Here is an 18,760-nt window from a genome sequence, read left to right as displayed (position 1 = left end):
ATGAATCACAAAAAGCTAGCATCCAAATGCAGCGGCTAATAGGAAAGGCCAATGGAACGTTGGCCTTTATTTCAAAGGAAGTGGAGTATAAAAGTAGGGAGGATTTGCTAAAGCTATACAGGGTACTTGTCAGACCACAGCAGGAATACTATGAATAGTTTTAGCTGAGGAATGATACACTGGTACTGGAGACAGTCCAGAGGAATTTCACTGGGCTGATACCAGGTGTGGAGATGTCTTATGAAGAGAGGTTGAGCAGACTGGGCCTGCATTCATTTGAATATATAAGAATGCAAGGTGAACTTATTGAAAGATACAGAACGTTTTCTAAAAAAAAAAGGTCTTAATACGATTGATGAGGAAAGGTTGTAGAAGAGTAAAATAGGGGCCATAATCTCACAATAATGGGTCACACATTTAAGATACAGATGAGGAATAATTTCTTCTTTCAGAGGGCTGTGAATCTGTGGAATTATTTACCATAGAGAGCTGCCGAGTAATGGAATACTCAATAAGAGTATTCAAGGGTGAGATGGACAGACTTTTAATCAGTAAAAGAATTAAGGGTCATGGGGAAGAGGCAGGAAAATGGAGTTGAGGATTATCAATTCATCTATGATCCCATCAAATGGTGAAGCACATTAGATGAGCTAAATGTCCTAATTCTACACCAGTGTCTTACGATCTTATTCATTTGGATATGGATGGTCATTACTTTGATTAAAAGCTAACTGCGCCATTACGTGATAGAAATTATTGTTAGCATGGATAACTATTAGAAGTTTGGAATTTGACATCTTAGTAAAGACATAAAATAGCCTTAAAGATAGAAGTTCAGATCTTTCCATTTATCACATCAACTTAATTATTGTTCTGTATGCTATTATTAAATCAGGTTATATATCATTTATTGGCTAAACCGGTCTCACTTATCAGTATGTTTACAGACCTGTACACAAATGGATTTGTGTTAAACAGATGTGACTGATATTCAGTTATGAGGTTTTCATGGAGTAGATTTTCATTTCACCTCCTAGGTGTTAAACAATGTATGGGTGGAGTGCAAAAAGGAAAACCTGGGTGGGGGAATGCTTGCCAGTAACATAACCTGCCCAATTATTCTTCCAATAGAAATTGGTGGAAGAAAAATCAGTTAGTCTCAAAGGAAGAAGCAAAATTCTGCATGAGAATATCTTCTGGCACTCCACCTGACAGCACTTTACAATCAAGGGATAAATATGAAAATATGACATGTTTTACAAAAATCCCTGAAAGACAAGACGACTTGAAGTTAAATACTTTCATTATTCAGTCTAAATTACATTGTTATTAATAGCAGCCATTGAAAATAGGTTCACAATATATATTGGTTCTGGCTGACTGAGTCTTATTGCAAGATGTGAAAAACACATTGTCACATGGATAGTAGATTAATTGACCAAGTTGGGATGGATCTATACATTGTTGGATGAGAAAACAAAGCAGTTTATGAGGGAATGAAGTTGACATGGCGCACATGACAAAGTGCCACATAACAGCTTTCTCAGCAAAGTTAAATCCCAAGGAATAAGATATACAGTGGCACCATGGATACAAAATTGGCTGAGTAACAGGATGCAGTGAAGTGATGAGGCATATATTACTTGTTGTTTTGGACTGGAGGAAGGGCTTATTACCTCAGGATACGAAGACCGCAGCTTTTCTTACTTTATTTTACCAGCCTGATTTGGTGTGCAGAGCTCAATTTCAAAACATGCAGAATACATAAAACATGGAAGCATTGCAATATGTGAGGAGGATACTGTTAAGACCTAAAGAACACATTGCCATTTTTGTGGAATGGATGGGCATGTGGCAGATGCAATTGATGCACAGAAGTGTGAAGTTCAAAGAACAAGAAAAGGCATACAAAATATAGGATACAATTAAACAAGTGGCACAGGAGCAAACAAGCCTGGAGGTACACGTGTACAAATTACAAAAGTGGCAAAGCAGGTTGAGAAAGTGGTTAATAAGGAATAAGGGAGCCTGGGCTAAAAGCAAGAATGTCATGTTGAAGCTTGTCAAAACACTGGTTACAGCCTCAACTGAAGTAACACGTTTATTTCTGGGCAGTAACTTTTAGGAAAGATACACCGACAATAAGAACCTGAAAAAAAAACTGAGAATAGTTCCAGGGATGAATTTCTTTAGAGATGTAGGTAAGAATGGAGCAGGTGGGGCTGTTTCCCTCACAGAAGAGGAGGTGAAGACATAATTTGATGGAGGTGTTCAAAGTCGAGGGATTTAGACTGACAAGATAGGGAGAATCTGTTCTTACTAGCAGAAGGACCAAGATACAAAGGACGAGTTTAAGATAATGACAAAATAACAAAAGAACAAAAGGTAACATGGGGAGAACATTTTTAAATGTTTACACCTGGAATGCAAAGTGTGAGGCAGTGGTGGCTTTCAACAGCGAGTTGGACAAGTAATTGAATATAATAAATTTGAAATGCTACAGGGATAAAGTGGTGAAATGGAGCTGGCAGAGTTGCTCTTGTTCTATGACTTTAAAACAGCACGTTATTTCAAAATAACTAATTAGAGCAAGTAAATTAAGAACAAACTCACGTATTTCTTCTGAAATCTTTCATCAACGTTGAATGCTCTGGCATCTTTTTAATGTCTTCCCAATCTTTATCTGACAACAAACCATTAGATAAATCCATGTTAATTTAAGCTGCTATTTAATGACCTCAATATGTTTCTTAGTTTGTAACATTTACAAACTTTTTTTTTAAATGTATAGGATTACATAAAAGATGTACACCACAGAGCATTCAGTCCAGTCCTTGCCAAAGATTTTGCTCCAGTTAAGTACCATTGCATCTCTTCTCCTCTAAATCTATCACCATAACCATATATTCCTTTCTCCCTTGTCTGTTGTCCTTAAGTGCATTTCTAGTATTTGCAACAACCAAGCCTTGTGATAGAGTTTCACATTTTACCACTCGAGTAAAGAAAGTTATCCTGAATTCTCAATTGGATTTCTTACTCATGATCTCTCATAGACAATATTTTGTTATGCTCTTGCCCAGAAAAGGAAGCATTTTCTCTGTTCCCATTTATCAAAGAGTTCTATTAGATTACACCACCAGACACTGGCACTGACATCTCCAGAGAAAACCTATCCTTTCTAACTAGGAGTGTACACAGTCATCTAAAGAGTGATCTAACCAAGATTTATTATGTTGGGTATAACTTGCCTAGTCTTCAATTCCAGCCCTGTAGAAATAAAGTCTATTGCTTGGTTTGCTTTTAATATTGCCTCACTGACTTATGGAGCTTGTCATTCTCGTCATTGCTGCATCTACGCTCCAAGATCCCTTTGTTCACTGAAAGGTGGAAATAGAATTAACAAGCACGTGGAAAAGTGGATTGATTCAGAAGACCAGCATGGATTTGTTCAGGGAAAATTATGTTTAACTAACTTACTGTCGTTTTGTGAAGAAGCTACAGATGAGTGAAAGACTGGTGATGTGATGTATACTGATTTGTAAAAAGTGTTCAATATAGTGCCATACACGAGATATAAGAAGAAAGTTATAGGACAAGAGATAAAATGCATAGTTGTAACCTGGATACAAAATTGACTGAGTGACAGGGAACAGAAAGTAATGGTGACTGAGTTTAGAAAATGGAAAAACCATGAACAGTACAGAATTAATACACTTATTGCTGCTGGGTTTTGCCTACAAAAGTAGTCTATAGTCTGCATTCAAGGATTTAATATAAAGCAAAGCTGCTATTTTTCAAATTTGCTGTTAATATTTTGCTGTATCCAATACATAAAATACTAAATATCCAACTATTCTATAAATGAGCATAATTGCCACATGGGGGATTGCTCCAGGTTGACATGCAGAAATAAAGAAACTAAACGAAAACAAATTAAATTTATATAAGATCAGTTCAGCCAAGATTCCAACTCACCTGCTGGAAATCCCATCACATTGAATATTCTATCGAGTTGGTCATGGTGATAAGGATTACTAGTCTTGATATCTTCTTGACGACAATGAAAAATAGGCTCAGATGTTAGCAGCTCAGCAAATATGCAGCCAATAGCCCAAATATCTATTGAAATTGAAAACGCCAAAATGAGTAAATCGAATGGACAAAATAAGGATGCCAAACTGGAGCTTTTCAGCTTCTGAAGAACAGAAAACACTTCCAATGAAATTTAGAGACATCACCTTGATTTTCACCTAACACAACTGAATTTCACAGATTTCTAATAAATAAGTTACATTATAAAATAAATAAGTTGTTTTGCATTTCAAAGCAGTACCACTCTCAGTTACAGTAATTACATTATTAAAACTGAGGATTATTAATGTAAAAACAAATTCTCTTTACAAAATTCAGATTTATAAGCCATGCATGAACAATTTTGGGTAATCCAAGACGGAAGAAGGGGAACAATTTCTGGCTGTAATAGGCTGCTTCTTATTTGAGGTATTTTAGGTGTTGGAGGCGATTTCCTCGAACTCCAGGAGCAGCAATTACTGTTGTATATACTGTTGCATTGTTTGAACTTTTAACAGGGAGAAAGACAGACAAAGGCAGCAAGCATATGGTCTGTAAGGAAGAGAAATAAAAAAACCTACACTGCTAACTGACACAGCAGTGAATATGCGCAGTTACTGCCTTTGCTGTTTGAATTCAAGTATTGCTGGACATCGGAGTGTGTCTCGGAAAACTTAAACAGTGAAATTCACAACTGATCTCAGAGGAACCTATTTGGGAGAGGTTACAACACAGAAACAGATATGTAAATAGCTTTAAGTATAGCCTTGCTGTAAACCTACAATATTGAGTAGAGTGGATTCTTTCTTGATTGTATGTTTTTAGTGGGATCTGTCTCTTGATTAAATGTTAAAAATATAAGCCATAAGTATTAAGTTAGCCTGGAGCAGTGTTTTGTAGCTATTATCTGGGTCTATAGATTGGAAGGAGCAAAATGGTTTTTAATAGAGTGATATGCTCTTTTTGTCAGATGTGGGAGATTCAGTAGAGTTTAAGGGTTACTGAGGATTATATCTGCAATAAATGTTGTTGATTACGAATCCTGTCAAATCAAATGGATCGGTTGGAGAGATAGTTAGAGGCAATGAGGAACTTACAAGCGCTAGAGGATGTGATGGATGGCAGTTACAGGAAGGGAGAAAAACTGCAGATACAGTCAGGTAGATGGGTTAACTCCAGGAAAGCTAAGAGAGGTAAGGCAGGTAGTGCAGGAGTCTTCTGTGGCTATCTCCATTTCAAACAAGTATGCTGTTTTGGAAAATGTTAGGGGGTGATGGACTTTCAGGGGAATGTAGCAGGAACAGCCAAGTTTCTGGTATGAAGACTGGCTCTAATGTAATGAGGGGTATTATCAGGTTCCAAGTGATCAATTGTGTTAGGGGATTCTCTAGTCAAGGGAACAGACGTTTCTGTGGCCAGCAGCAAAAAATCAGAATGATGTGTTGCCTCCCTGGTGCCAGGATCAAGGATGTCTTAGAGAATGCAGAATGTTCTCAAAGGGGAGAGGGACCAGCAGAGAGTCATTGTACACATTGGTACCAATGACATAGGAAGGGAAAAGGATGAGATTCTGAAGGGAGAATATAGAAAGGTAGGCAGGGATTAAAAGAGGTCCTCGAGGGTAGCAATATCAGGATTGCCCTCAGTGCTGCGAGCTAGTGAGGGCAGGAATAGGAGGATAGAGCATATGAATACATGGCTGAGGAACTGGTGTATGGGAAAAGGATTCACATTTTTGAATAATTGGAATCTCTTCTGGGGTAGAAGTGATGTTGACAAGAAGGATGGATTCACCTGAGTTAAAAGGGGATTAATGTACTAGCAGGGAGATTTGCTAGAGCTGCTTGGGAGGATTTAAACGAGTAAAGAGTGGGGTGGGACTCAGGGAGATGGTGACTAAAGAGATCAACCTGAGACTAGGCAGAAACAAAACAGAGAACAAAGTAGGATTGATGAATTAAACTGCATTTATCTAAATGCAAGAGGCGTAAAAGGGAAGGCAGACGAATTCAGGGCATGGTTAGGAACATGGGACTGGCATATCATAGCAAATACAGAAATGTTGCTCCGGAATGGACAGTTAAATGATCCAGGATACGTATGCTCGAGGAAGGATAGAAAGGGAGGCAAGAGAGGAGGAGGAGTGCCATTTTTAATAAGGAATAGCATTACAGCTGTGCTTAGGGAGGACATTCCCAGTAATACATACATGGAAATTATTTGGACGGAACTGAGAAATAAGAAAGGGACGATCACCTTATTGGGATTGCATTATGGACCGCCTAATAGCCAGCAGGAAATTGAGAAACAAATTATGTCTCTGCAGAGTTTGCACATTCTCCCAGTGTCTGCGTGGGTTTCCTCCAGGTGCTCCAGTTTCCTCCCACAGTCCAAGTTTGTGCAGGTCAGGTGAATTGACCATGGTAAATTGACCATGGTAAATTGCCCATAGTGTTAGTTGCATTAGTCAGAGGGTGGGTTACTCTTCAGAAGGTCGGTGTGGACTGGTTGGGCCAAAGGTCCTGTTTCCACACTGTAGGGAATCTAATCTAATCACATTTGTAAGAAGATTTCAGTTACCTGTAATAATAGGGTAGTTATGGTAGGGGATTTTAACTGTCCAAATATAGACTGGGGCTGCCATAGTGTTAAGAGTTTAGATGGAGAGGAATTTGTTAAGTGTGCAGAAGAACATTTTCTGATTCAGTATGTGGATGTACCTACTAGAGAAGGTGCAAAACATGACCTACTCTTGAGAAATAAGGCAGGGCAGGTGAGTGAGGTGTCAGTGGGGAAAATCTTTGGGTAAGCGACCATAATTCTATTAGTTTTAAAATAGTGATGGAAAAGAATAGACTGGCTCTAAAAGTTGCAGTTCTAAATTGGAGAAAGGCCAATTTTGACGGTATTAGGCAAGAACTTTCAAAAGTTGATTGGGTGCAAATGTTCGCAGGTTAAGGCACAGCTGGAAAATGGGAAGCCTTCAAAAATGAGATAACAAGACTACAAAGACAGTATATCCCTGTTAGGGTGAAAGGTAAAGCTGGTAGGTGTAGGGAATGCCGGGTGATGAGAGAAATTGCGGGTTTGGTTAAGAAAAAGAAGGAAGCATATGTCAGGTATAGACAGGAGAGATCGAGTGAATCCTTAGAAGAGTATAAAGGCAGTAGGAATATACTTAAGAGGGAAATCAGGAGGGCAAAAACGGGACATGATAGCTTTGGCAAATTGGGTTAAGGAGAATCCAAAGGGTTTTTACAAATACATTAAGGTCAAAAGGGTAACTGGGAAGCGAATACGGTCCCTCAAAGATCAGCAAGGCAGCCTAGTGTGGAGTCGCAGGAGATCAGGGGAGATACTAAATGAGTATTTTGCATCAGTGTTTACTGTGAAAAAGGACATGGAAGATATAGAATGTGGGGAAATAAATAGTGACATCTTGAAAAATGTTCATATTATAAACGCAAAAAGATGGATAAATCCCCAGGACCTGATCATCTGTACCCTACAACTCTGTGGGAAGCTAGGGAAGTGATTGCTAGGCCCCTTGTTGAGATATTTGCATTATTGATAGTCATAGGTGAGGTGCCAGAAGACTGGAGGTTGGCTAATGTGGTATCATTATTTAAGAAAGTTGGTAAAGAAATGCCAGGGAACTATAGACCGGTGAGCCTGATGTGGGCAAGTTGTTGGAGGGAATCCTGAGAGACAGGATTTAGACATATTTGGAAAGACAAAGACTGAATAGGGATAGTCAACATGTCTTTGTGCGTGGGAAATCATGTCTCACGAACTTGATTGAGTTTTTTGAAAAAGTAAAAAAAGAGAATTGATGAGGGCAGAGTGGTGGACATGCTCTACACGGACTTCAGTAAGGCGTTCGACAAGGTTCCCCATGGGAGACTGGTTAGCAAGATTCGATCTCATGGAATACAGGGAGAACTAGCCATTTGGATACAAAACAGTGTGTGGTGATGAAGGATTGTTTTTCAGATGGGAGGACTGCGACCAGTGGAGTGCCACAAGGATCAGTGCTGGGTCCACCAGTTTTCGCCATTTATATAAATGATTTGGATATGAACATCAGAGATATAGTTAGTAAGTTTGCAGATGACACCAAAATTGGAGGTGTAGTGAACAGCGAAGATTACCTTAGATTACAACAGGATCTTGATCAGATGGGCCAATGGGCTGAGGTGTGGGAGATGAGTTTAATTTAGGTAAATGCGAGGTGTTGCATTTTGGGAAAGCAAGTCTTAGCAGAAGTTACACACTTAATGGTCCTAGGGAGTGTTGCTGAAGAAAGAGACCTTGGAGTGCAGGTTTATCGCTTCTTGAAAGGGTGGTGGGCGTTTCTAACGCATTGCCAGCAGAGGTGGAAGAGGCAGGCACGGTAGATTCATTTAAGATGCGTCTGGACAGGTGCATGAGTAGGTGGGGAGGAGAGGGATACAGATACTTAGGAATTGACCAACAGGTTTAGACAGTACATTTGGATCGGCTCAGGCTTGGAGGGCCGAAGGGCCTATTCCTGGGCTGTAAATTTTCTTTGTTCTTCTTAATTTCTAGAGTTTCAGGTAGATAGGATAGGTATGCTTTCCTTTATTGGTCAGAGTATTGAGTACAGGAGATGGGAGGTCATGTTGCGACTGAACAGGACATTGGTTAGGTTTGGAATATTGCGTGCAATTCTGGTCTCCTTCCTATGGGAAAGATGTTGTGAATCTTGAAAGGGTTCAGAAAAGATTTACAAGGATGTTGGCCAGGCTTAGAGGATTTGAGCTATAGGGAAAGGCTGAATAGGCTGGGACTGTTTTCCTTGGAGCGTCAAAGGCTGAGGAGTGACCTTATAGAAGTTTATAAAATCATGAGGGATATGGATAGGATAAATAGACAAGGTATTTTCCCTGGTGTGGCAGAGTCCACAACTAGACGGCAGAGATTTAGGGTGAGAGGGGAAAGATATAAACAGGACCTAAGGGGTAACCTTTTCCACACAGAGGATGGTGTGTGTATGGAATGAGTTGCCAGTGGAAGTGGTGGAAGCTGATACAAGTGCAACATTTAAAAGGCATCTGAATGGATACATGAATAGGAGGTGCTGGCAAATGGGACTACATTAGGTTGGGATATCTGATCTCTATGGACCGAAGGGTCTGTTTCCATGCTGTACACATCTCTATGACTGCATGTCAAACAACCAACAACTTTACTTTCTTTTAACTTTGATCCCCTTCAGTAGATTCTTATATTTACTAAAGTTTAGTGTGCATTCCTTACAAATGGTAATGAAAGAGTTACATTTTGAAAAATTTAAGTTTTATAATCATTGACAATGACGTTTTAAAGCACAACTTAAAAAACTTGAGTTTTCACTTCGCCAATGAATGATCATCTTGAGAGAAAGGTTTGTTACCTGAATTTAATTTAACAACAAACAACAATTGACTGTTCATATTTATTGCATTTGAAATTTGTGCATGTATGTCTTTGCATAAATTTTCATTCCAAATTGTGTATCCTAATTTTCCAGTATATAATACTTCGCATGAAAAAACCTTAAAACTGGATTCCTAATGCAATACATATTTATTTGCTTATTTTCTAAGCAAGGAAAATACTGTTTAATGTTAACATTCTTCAGTTTAGTTCTTACCTATGGCTTTGGTATAATGTCTTGCCCCAAGTAGCAACTCTGGTGCTCGATACCAGAATGTTACTACTACTGGATCCAAGTCTGCTAAAGGCTTCAGAGGTGAATTAAACAATCGAGCAAAACCCATATCCGCTGTGTGAAAAGTATACAATGTTAAACAGTTAGATTGAGCAAAGGTGTAACAAAACTTATTTATTTAATGGTGTTCCCTCCTTAGCCTTAGCCTTTCCATTAGTCTCTCCAATTACACCAGAATACAGGACTCCAGCAAAGTTGCTCCATACCAGAATTCTGTCAGTTATTGTCCAAGAGCAATATAGACAACAATGCAAAGGCAATTGCCTCAATATTTCTCTTTCCCTGTTCTCAAAATCCTGTTTCCTCAGAGATTCACAAATTGAAGGTAAAAGCCTACAAACATTTACCTGACAGTACAGCAATGACATATTTGCTTACAGTTCCTTTTCTTTTTGTTCATCTCACTTGTTGGGCTCCACCCTAATTGTTTTATGTTTTTGCTTTGCAGTCAGAAATTACTCAATCAGAAAGAAAGGAAATAGACTGAAGGGAGTCTTCCAGTTTCAAATACAAAGAACCAGCCAGCAAAAATAGTTTGGACGATAAAATGAGGAATTACAAATATATAGAAACAGGTAGAACAACAAGTAATTGGAAAGGAAACATATGAAAACAGCTGGTCAGGTATGGATTCAGAGCAGGAGTACAGATTGAGATAGCCATAAAAACAGGCAGCATAATTCTGAGAAATATTTAGTCTTATCACACAGGTGCTCTATATGGAAAATGAGATATTCATTATACATTCTAAGAACATTCCAAGGAAGCATGGTTGCTTAACTATTTTTAAATATATTGCTTACGAGTATATAAACAGTTTTACAAGCCCAGCAAGTCAACGATGTGTGTTTATTTGTAAATTTATAGCTGGAGAGTGTCAGGGTCATTTGTAGCAGATGTAACAAGGGATTTGAACACACAGCGGCCCAAAGAAAATGGAACAGGAATTGCCACTGACATCCAGTAACTATGAACATCAATGAAAATGAAGGTCAATTCAGAGGTAGTTGCAGTATCAGTGACACACAGCGCAGAAGAGACTTTTCAATCCATTGAGACTGCACCAATCTATTTCTACTAATCCCACTTTCTAGGATTTGCCCCATAGCTTTAAACGTTATGACATTTCAAGTGCCCATCTGTATACTTAAATGTTGTGAGAATTCCCACCTCGACTGCCCTCCCAAGAAGTATGTTACAGATTCTCACCACACTCTAGGTGGAAGAAAATCTTTCCTCAAAACCCCTTTGAATGTCTTGCCCTTCACCCAGTGTGCCTCCTTTTTATTAACTCTTCAACTGAAGGGAACAGCTGCTTCCTAGCCCAGCCATCCATGTCCCTCAATTTTATACACCTCAATCAGATCCCCTAATTTCAGTTTTCTCTGCTCTAAAGAAAACAACTCAAGCCTATCCAACCGTTTTCCATAGCTAAACTGCTCCATCACAGGCAACATCCTGGTGAATTGCCTCTGAACATTCTCTTGTGCAATCACATCTTTCCTATATGGCAACCAGAACTGCACAAAGTATGTTAGCGGTGGCCAAACTGATAGCTTCAATTGTCCTTACATACTTTCACTACCTATGTCTACAGGCTCTGTCACACACTTCCTTGCTTGAAACTTGCTGTCGAGGCAACTACACAATGCACAGAACGTCCACTTGCTGAACTGCTGAGTGATGAGCAGATTCAATTGCACTAGGATGGCTAGAATGTTAGAATCCATATGAGTGGCAGCATTCTCTTCTTGAATCAACTAGCTAGGAAAAAGGCAAAGATTTAGGGTGATATCTAGCATTTTCTTGAGAAGACTTTCTCAGCATCTTACCTAAACTGGTACCCTTTAAGATTCTATGGTGGATAACCCACATTAGGGTCAAGGTCATTTAGGTCTCCAGGAGTAATGTGATCAATGGCCCTTCTTGTTTCAGTTGGTGGATATAGGCAGGATGTTTCCTCCTTTAGTAGCCAGCAGGACCAAAGAACCTATGCATTTCTCCTGCCTTAGGCCAGTGCAATTCCTCTATTGTTCAGATTACCTCATCAGGAGTGATGCCTTCTTGGTAACGCAATGTCCAATAATACAATTGTCAAGAAAAGTTGGCACTTATCTGGTTTGACTTTCAAGTTAAACAGAGACAAACTGGTTAACACAATATCAAATCTTGCATGAGTCTCCTTGAAATTGAAGCTAAGGATGTGTGCGTCATCCAGATGCACAAGGATGGACTGGAAATTAAGCTTTATTTATCAAAAGCATAACAGTGACAGGAGTGTTATAAAGTCCAAATTGCACTTTTGCATTTGTAAAACTCCCCTATATCTGTTCAGAATGATATCTTTTAAATATCTTGTTCAGTGAAGGGGAGCCAGTCATAACCATGGTCAAAATCGAGATTGCAAAACTACTTTATGTCTTTGAGAACATGCAGTGCTTTCTCAGTCCCAGTTCAAGGGTAAGCATCTTCATTACACTTTGCGCTGAATGCCCAGTAATCGATACTCAGTTTTCCATCTTTCTTTGTTATGAGGACTATGCAGTATGCATTCTTGATGATTCCTCAGTCTGGGAACTTTTGCAGTTCATCCCAAACTTCCTCCCAGTCATGGTGTGGGATATATCAGTAAGTAATCTTTACTAGATGATCATCTTTAGTTATAATCCTGTGGCCTATCTGGTCACAATACCCAATGTCATCATCATCATTTTTACTGCAAGTTGTCCTGTAGGTCGGTGAGCGAAGAAACAAGCTACTGCTTTTGGGTTCCCTCCAAACATCCATCTTTCAGACACAGTGAGTGATGTCTCCTCCAGTCATTCAATTATCCATAATACTTGCAGGTTTATGGACAACTGTGTGTATTCTTGGTTGGAGGAAAACATCTTTGTGCTGAAATTAGAAATTTGTATGGGTATCCTACTCTTTTTAATAGACAATAGGTGTAGGAATAGGCCATTCTGCCCTTCGAGCCTGCACCACCATTCAATATGATCATGGCTGATCATCCTTAATCATGAGGATGTTAGGAGATTACAGGGTGACCTGGACAGGTTAGGTGAATAGTCAACCTAAATTGTAAAAAGCTGCGGTCCCAGTACTGATCCCTGCGGTACCCCATTGGTCACTGCCTGCCATTCCGAAATGGAGCCGTTTATCACTACTCTTTGTTTCCTATCAGCCAACCAACTTTCAATCCAAGTTAGTACTTTGCCGCCAATACCATGCGCCCTAATTTTGCTCACTAACCTCCTATGTGGGACTTTATCTAAAGCTTTCTGAAAGTCCAGGTACACTACATCCACTGGATCTCCCTCGTCCATCTTCAGAGTTACATCCTCAAACAATTCCAGAAGATTAGTCAAGCATGATTTCCCCTTCATAAATCCATGCTGACTCTGACCTATCCTGTTACTACTATCCAGATGTGTCGTAATTTCATCCTTTATAATAGACTCCAGCATCTTTCCCACCACTGAGGTCAGACTAACTGGTCTATAATTTCCTGCTTTCTCTCTCCCACCTTTTTTTCCTTTGATGATCTGAACAAAATATTTAAAAGACAGCATTCTAAACAGGTATAGCGGAGCTTTACAAATTCAAAAGTGCAGTTTGGACTTTACAACACCCCTGCCTAACACCTTCTGGAGTTAGACAAAGTAGGAATTCTGCTAAACAGGACAACTTAGCAAGGCCTTGCGTTGACTATTTGGAGATAGCTGGTAGGAGGCTTCAAAAACAGTGGCAGTGCCTGCAGATAAAAGACCTTGCTACTCGAACAATTCCAGGGTCCTATACAGAACAATATACAGTGTGTGTGAAGCAATGCTAGAGATTTAGGTGCCCCATTTGCTGACCTCTACGTGCTGCTCATAGCAGTCATCATACATGTTTTCCAAGGACAGCCATTTATCTCTCAATACATTTGAATCAACATTTGGGTCACAAACCACAGAAAACCAAAGCTATGAAAAGTGTGACTGAGGACAGACAGGCAGTGCTCATTGAAGTCAGGATAGAGAATATCCAATCCCTACGAAACAGAGATTCTGTCAGGGAAAGAGATATTAATCAGCTCGCACTCCTCAGTGAGATGCTCATGGAAAAACTGGTAACAGTTGACACCTTTGCACATTAGAGTTAGATAAGTCACTACAACCTTGCCAAATTTGAAGCTCACTGTAGGGCAAGTCCCTATTGCTCTACATGAGGGCAGCTATTAGAGGTAGTTTCTTCACTCAGATTAGTATAGGCATGGAATGGCCTGCCTGCAACAGTGGCAGACTCACCAATGTTAAGGGCGTTTAAATGGCTGTTGGACATACATATGGATAATAATGGAACGGTGTAGGTTAGATGGGCATCAGATAATTTTCACAGGTCAGCGCAACATCGAGGGCCTAAGGGCCTGTACTGCGCTGTAATGTTCTATGTTCTATAAGACTGAGCTCCTTCATGGGGAATCACTGTTCTGACCTGGCTTTCAGTGGGAGGCCCAATTAGCCTGACATCTCGTGAGAAGGGAAAGCCACTGCCCAGGATGAGGTCTCTGCTGATAGCATTGTTGGCAGTGCTTATTGAGAGCGCATAATTCTAGCATCTGTTTGACACCGCTTGGACAGGATGAGCATGATGTTTACCATGGAGATAGAACAGCAAGACTGGATCCATGCTTGCTATGCAACAATCTTTTCTGCCTGCCTCATCAGCCTGAAGTTTACATCGGTTTATGCTGATTGTCAACTCCCTGATGGTTGCCTCTTTCCTGTTTTAGTAGTACAATCTTTACCTATGATCTGTATGATATGATCAAGTGTAAACGATTAAGGCGTGTCAAAATTAAGCATCCCAACTCCATCTGTACATTCCCATTCTTCACTAGTTCTTGATTGGCAGTGCTTCAACAGCTGCCCCTGATCAATTTGAAGGAGGGATGCAGCAAGATGACATGATTGAACAAGTTTTAAGAAGGTTTGGAGCTCACACTGAGTTTCTGGATGTAGGTTTACTTGCTGAGCTGGAAGGTTTGGTTTCAGACGTTTCGCCACCATACTAGGTAACATCATCAGTGAGCCTCCAGATGAAGCATTGGTGACATGGCCCACTTTCTATTTGTGTGTTTAGGTTTCCTTGGATTAGTGATGTCATTTCTGGTGGTGATGTCATTTTCTGTTCTTTTTTTCAGAGGGTGGTAAATGGGACCCAAGTCAATGTGTTCACGAACAGCTGTACTTCCTGCACGGATGCCGAAGGAAACAGGTACTACCTAAATACAAACCTCCCCTTAACACCCCATGAGCCAAAGGAATAGCAGAGCGGAACGGCTGCAGAATGCTTAGAGAAATGATTAATGATGCCTACAACAGACTCCGTAAATACAGCCAGGAAATTTCATGCTAAAAACCTTTACTCACCAATGCAACAGACCATGAATGAACAGACACAATACAACAAGCCATAGACATTAGACAGCAACAAACACAGAAAATGAAAAAAAACTAGATCTGCAGGAAAAAACTAGACAAACCTACACAAAATAACACCACAGACAACGCAGAAGCACGGATTAAAAAAATTATCTGACCGGCCTTGAACAGTCACTCAAAAAGCCGTCTTAGTAAGAGGATTAAATTTCAACTTCCAGGATGCGGAGAAGAAAGACTTCTTAGCAGCATTAGAAATACCACTGAAAGACAACTCTCAGAAAAAACCAGCAAACCATCAGGCAGTCAAACCAACATTAAGCAGGAAAAAAGAAGAAAACACACTCAATACACAAAAAAGGAAAACACTGGAAGGACTACCTGTATACAAAGGACACTTGACAGTCATTTTAAATCAAAGAGACTACATTGAGAAAGCGAACGCAGTGCTTGCAGATACTAACATTTACCAACAAGTGGCGATAGACCCGACCCCACAACTAGAGAACCGAATCACAGCTCCACTCAAATAAACTTCAGAAATCTGGAGAAATAAGACCGATTTCTAAAAAATGAAACCAACAGATCCAACACACCACTCTTCTAAGGATTAACCAAAATTCACAAACCAGGAGCCCCCCTCAAACCCATAGTGTCGCTACCTAGAACACCAACTTCCATATTGGCCAAAGAGCTACACCAAAGACTAAAACACTTAGTAGAAGACTCATGCCACTCCATCCACTCCAGAATTCCTGAAGACCAAAGACAACAAGATAGAAGGGGATGAAATAATAGTCTCCTTTGACGTAACAGCCCTGTTCACATCCATCAACATCAACCTGGCCAAGGTAACACTGACTACGCTATTAGAAAAAACCAAAGATACTTACACCAAACACTACCAACTTCATCAGCAAGGACAATATCGTCAAGCTAGTGGACCTATGCCTTACTACCCACTTCACCCACAACAAAACCTTCAGACAAACCAACAGAACACCTATGAGATCTCCATTATCAGGGTTCTGAGCAGAGGCAGTAATGCAGAGACTTGAATAAACAGCTCTGCCAACCATCCAAGCAAAAATTTGGGTCCACTAAGTGGATGACACTTTTGTCATCACTAAACGAAACAAATTATAGGAAACCTTCAAGACTACCAATAATACCCTTACTAGCATAAAATTCACTAAAGAGCAGGAAAACAACAACAAACTGCCATTCTTAGATGTCGCAGTAGACCGAACAACCAATGGGGAACTTCAAACCAGCGCTTATAGGAAAACAATACAAACTGACCAAATACTGAACTACAGAAACAATCATCCCAATATCCACAAATGAAGCTGCATTAGAATGTTATTTCAATGAGTCACCACACACTACAGCACAGAGGAACTACGCAGAGCAGAGGAAAATCACCTATACCATGTATTCAAAAGAATGGGTACCCAATGAACACAGTCCGCCGATTTCACAGCAACAAACTCAAACAAGCAAACAAAACACGTCCAGAAACCCTAGCCACTCTCCCCTACAAAGACATATCAGAAATGACTGCCTGACTACTCAGATCTCTTGGCATCATGGTAGCCCACAAACCCACCAACACACTAAAACAGCAGCTAATGAACTTGAAGGACCCTATACAGACAAGCAAAATAATGTAATTTACAAAATACCTTGCAAGAACTGTAACAAACACTACATTGGACAAACAGACAGAAAACTAGCCACCATGATACATGAAAGTCTACTAGCCACAAAAAGACATGAACCACTCTCACTAGTATCTTTACAACAGATGTGGAAGGACACCACTTTGACTGGGTCAACACATCCATCCTAGGACAAGCCAAACAGAGACAAGCACAAGAATTCCTAGAAGCATGGCATTGCAACTGGAACAACACATTGACTTGGATCCCATTTACCAACCCCCAAAGAAAAAAAAGAAAATGACATCACCATAGGAAATTACATTGCCAACCCAAGGAAACCTAAACACAAATAAAAAGCAGGCCATACCATCCCAGTGCTTCATCCGGAAGCTCACTGATGATGTTACCTAGTATGGTGATGAAACGTCTGAAACCAAATCTTCCAGCTCAGCGAGCAAACCTACATCCATGATTGAACAACTTCACCAGCTCCAGGGATATGGAAATTGGGGCTTCTCCTTTAGCTTGTTTGTACCCTTGTCAGTTCCTCAAAGATCACCCACTGTTTTTAAATGGGCTTTCCTATACAGATGTTCCTCACAAATACCACTGACAGAGGTCCCTGGATGCCATAACCAGCTTTGCATCCTCAATCCAATCTTGAATCACTGGATCATAGGGTATTTCCATTCTTCCCCAAATCTGTCTGACTTCTTACTCATCATGCAGTAGAATATCGAATGAGGAATACTGCTTGCCTCCTTCGTATCATCAAGGAAATGTACATGGCTAGCTCTGATAAAGAATTACTGATATCCAAATTTTTTCTTTTTCACTCTCTGGGTAAAAAAGCAGGACTATGGATCATTATTTCAAACAATTGATGCAGAAATGTGAATGAAATAGTCTCCATCTTTCCTTTGGGATTCCATGCTGTATGGTTTAAAATTACCTTTTGCCAATTTAAATGCATTTCTTTTCTACTGTGCTGTAGTAACTTAATCATGGATCATTTAAATTTCTTATGGAGTTGTCTTTTGACAAGATGCAGACTTCAGTTTCTTAATGTTCTGGCGTAGTTCTCCTCCCCTTTTTAACCTGCAATTAATCATCTTAGTTGCCCTTTTTTACTCCAACATATAACACTTCATTTTTGGGTTGTGGTGATCAAAGTTGAATATGGTATTTCATAAACTTTATGAAATCAACTCCTCATTTTGTCAAGACACCACTTCATAGTTTACTGACACTTGTTGTATAGTCTAATTCCATTCATAATTTTGGATTTGTCAAGCATATTGCAATGTGGATTTAAATCATGCTTTATTCTTCTTTTTGAAGATGTTTCTCTCTTTCATGCTCTCTGGATTTTAACACTATCACCAAATTTCTCAAGCTTCCATTTGACTGCACACATTGAGCTTGAGTTCAGAAAGCAAGAGTGAAAGAACTCACCTCTGTTGGGTTAAGCAGAATAATGTGTCAAGTTTTTTTTTAAAGATTAGATTACTTACAGTGTGGAAACAGGCCCTTCGGCACAACAAGTCCACACCAACCTTCTGAAGAGCAACCCACCTAGACCCATTTCCGCTCATTTACCCCTTCACCTAACACTGCGGGCAATTTAGCATGGCCAATTCACCTAACCTGCACATTTTTGGACTGTGGGAGGAAACCGGAGTACTTGGAGGGAAAATGTGCAAACTCCACAGACAGTTGCCTGAGGTGGGAATTGAACCCGGGTCTCTGGTGCTGTGAGGCAGCTGTGCTAACCACTGTGCCACCGTGTCGCCCTTTTTTTAAAATCAATTAATCTCTAGCAAGAGGTTAGTCTTGTGAATGAAACTCATTTCATCCTAGGGGTG

The 18,760-nt window shown here is 39.9% G+C and overlaps 1 protein-coding gene across 6 annotated transcripts in view; it reads right to left on the bottom strand.

Moving 5' to 3' along the window:
* Positions 1–18,760, bottom strand: part of cdk8 (cyclin dependent kinase 8) — a 148,810-nt gene that overhangs the window by 13,473 nt on the left and 116,577 nt on the right. For 4 of the 6 annotated variants that reach the window (XM_087988188.1, XM_087988189.1, XM_087988190.1 and 1 more), the window contains exons 6-8: positions 9,728–9,859; positions 3,977–4,119; positions 2,614–2,696 (exon numbers count right to left, since the gene is read on the bottom strand). In XM_087988188.1, the coding sequence (XP_087844314.1) occupies positions 2,614–2,696; positions 3,977–4,119; positions 9,728–9,859 (358 nt within the window). Of the gene's footprint in view, positions 1–2,613; positions 2,697–3,975; positions 4,120–9,727; positions 9,860–18,760 lie in introns of all 6 variants that reach the window. The other 2 variants (XM_043691988.2, XM_043691989.2) reach the window with 1 other exon arrangement.

This window comes from Chiloscyllium plagiosum, unplaced genomic scaffold (genome assembly GCF_037043375.1).
Source record: "Chiloscyllium plagiosum isolate Xiang-an unplaced genomic scaffold, Cpla_swu_hap1 HiC_scaffold_6, whole genome shotgun sequence".
Classification (NCBI taxonomy): Eukaryota; Metazoa; Chordata; class Chondrichthyes; order Orectolobiformes; family Hemiscylliidae; genus Chiloscyllium; species Chiloscyllium plagiosum.
Note: the sequence above shows the minus strand (reverse complement) of the source record. Positions and strands in the feature narration are given on the sequence as shown.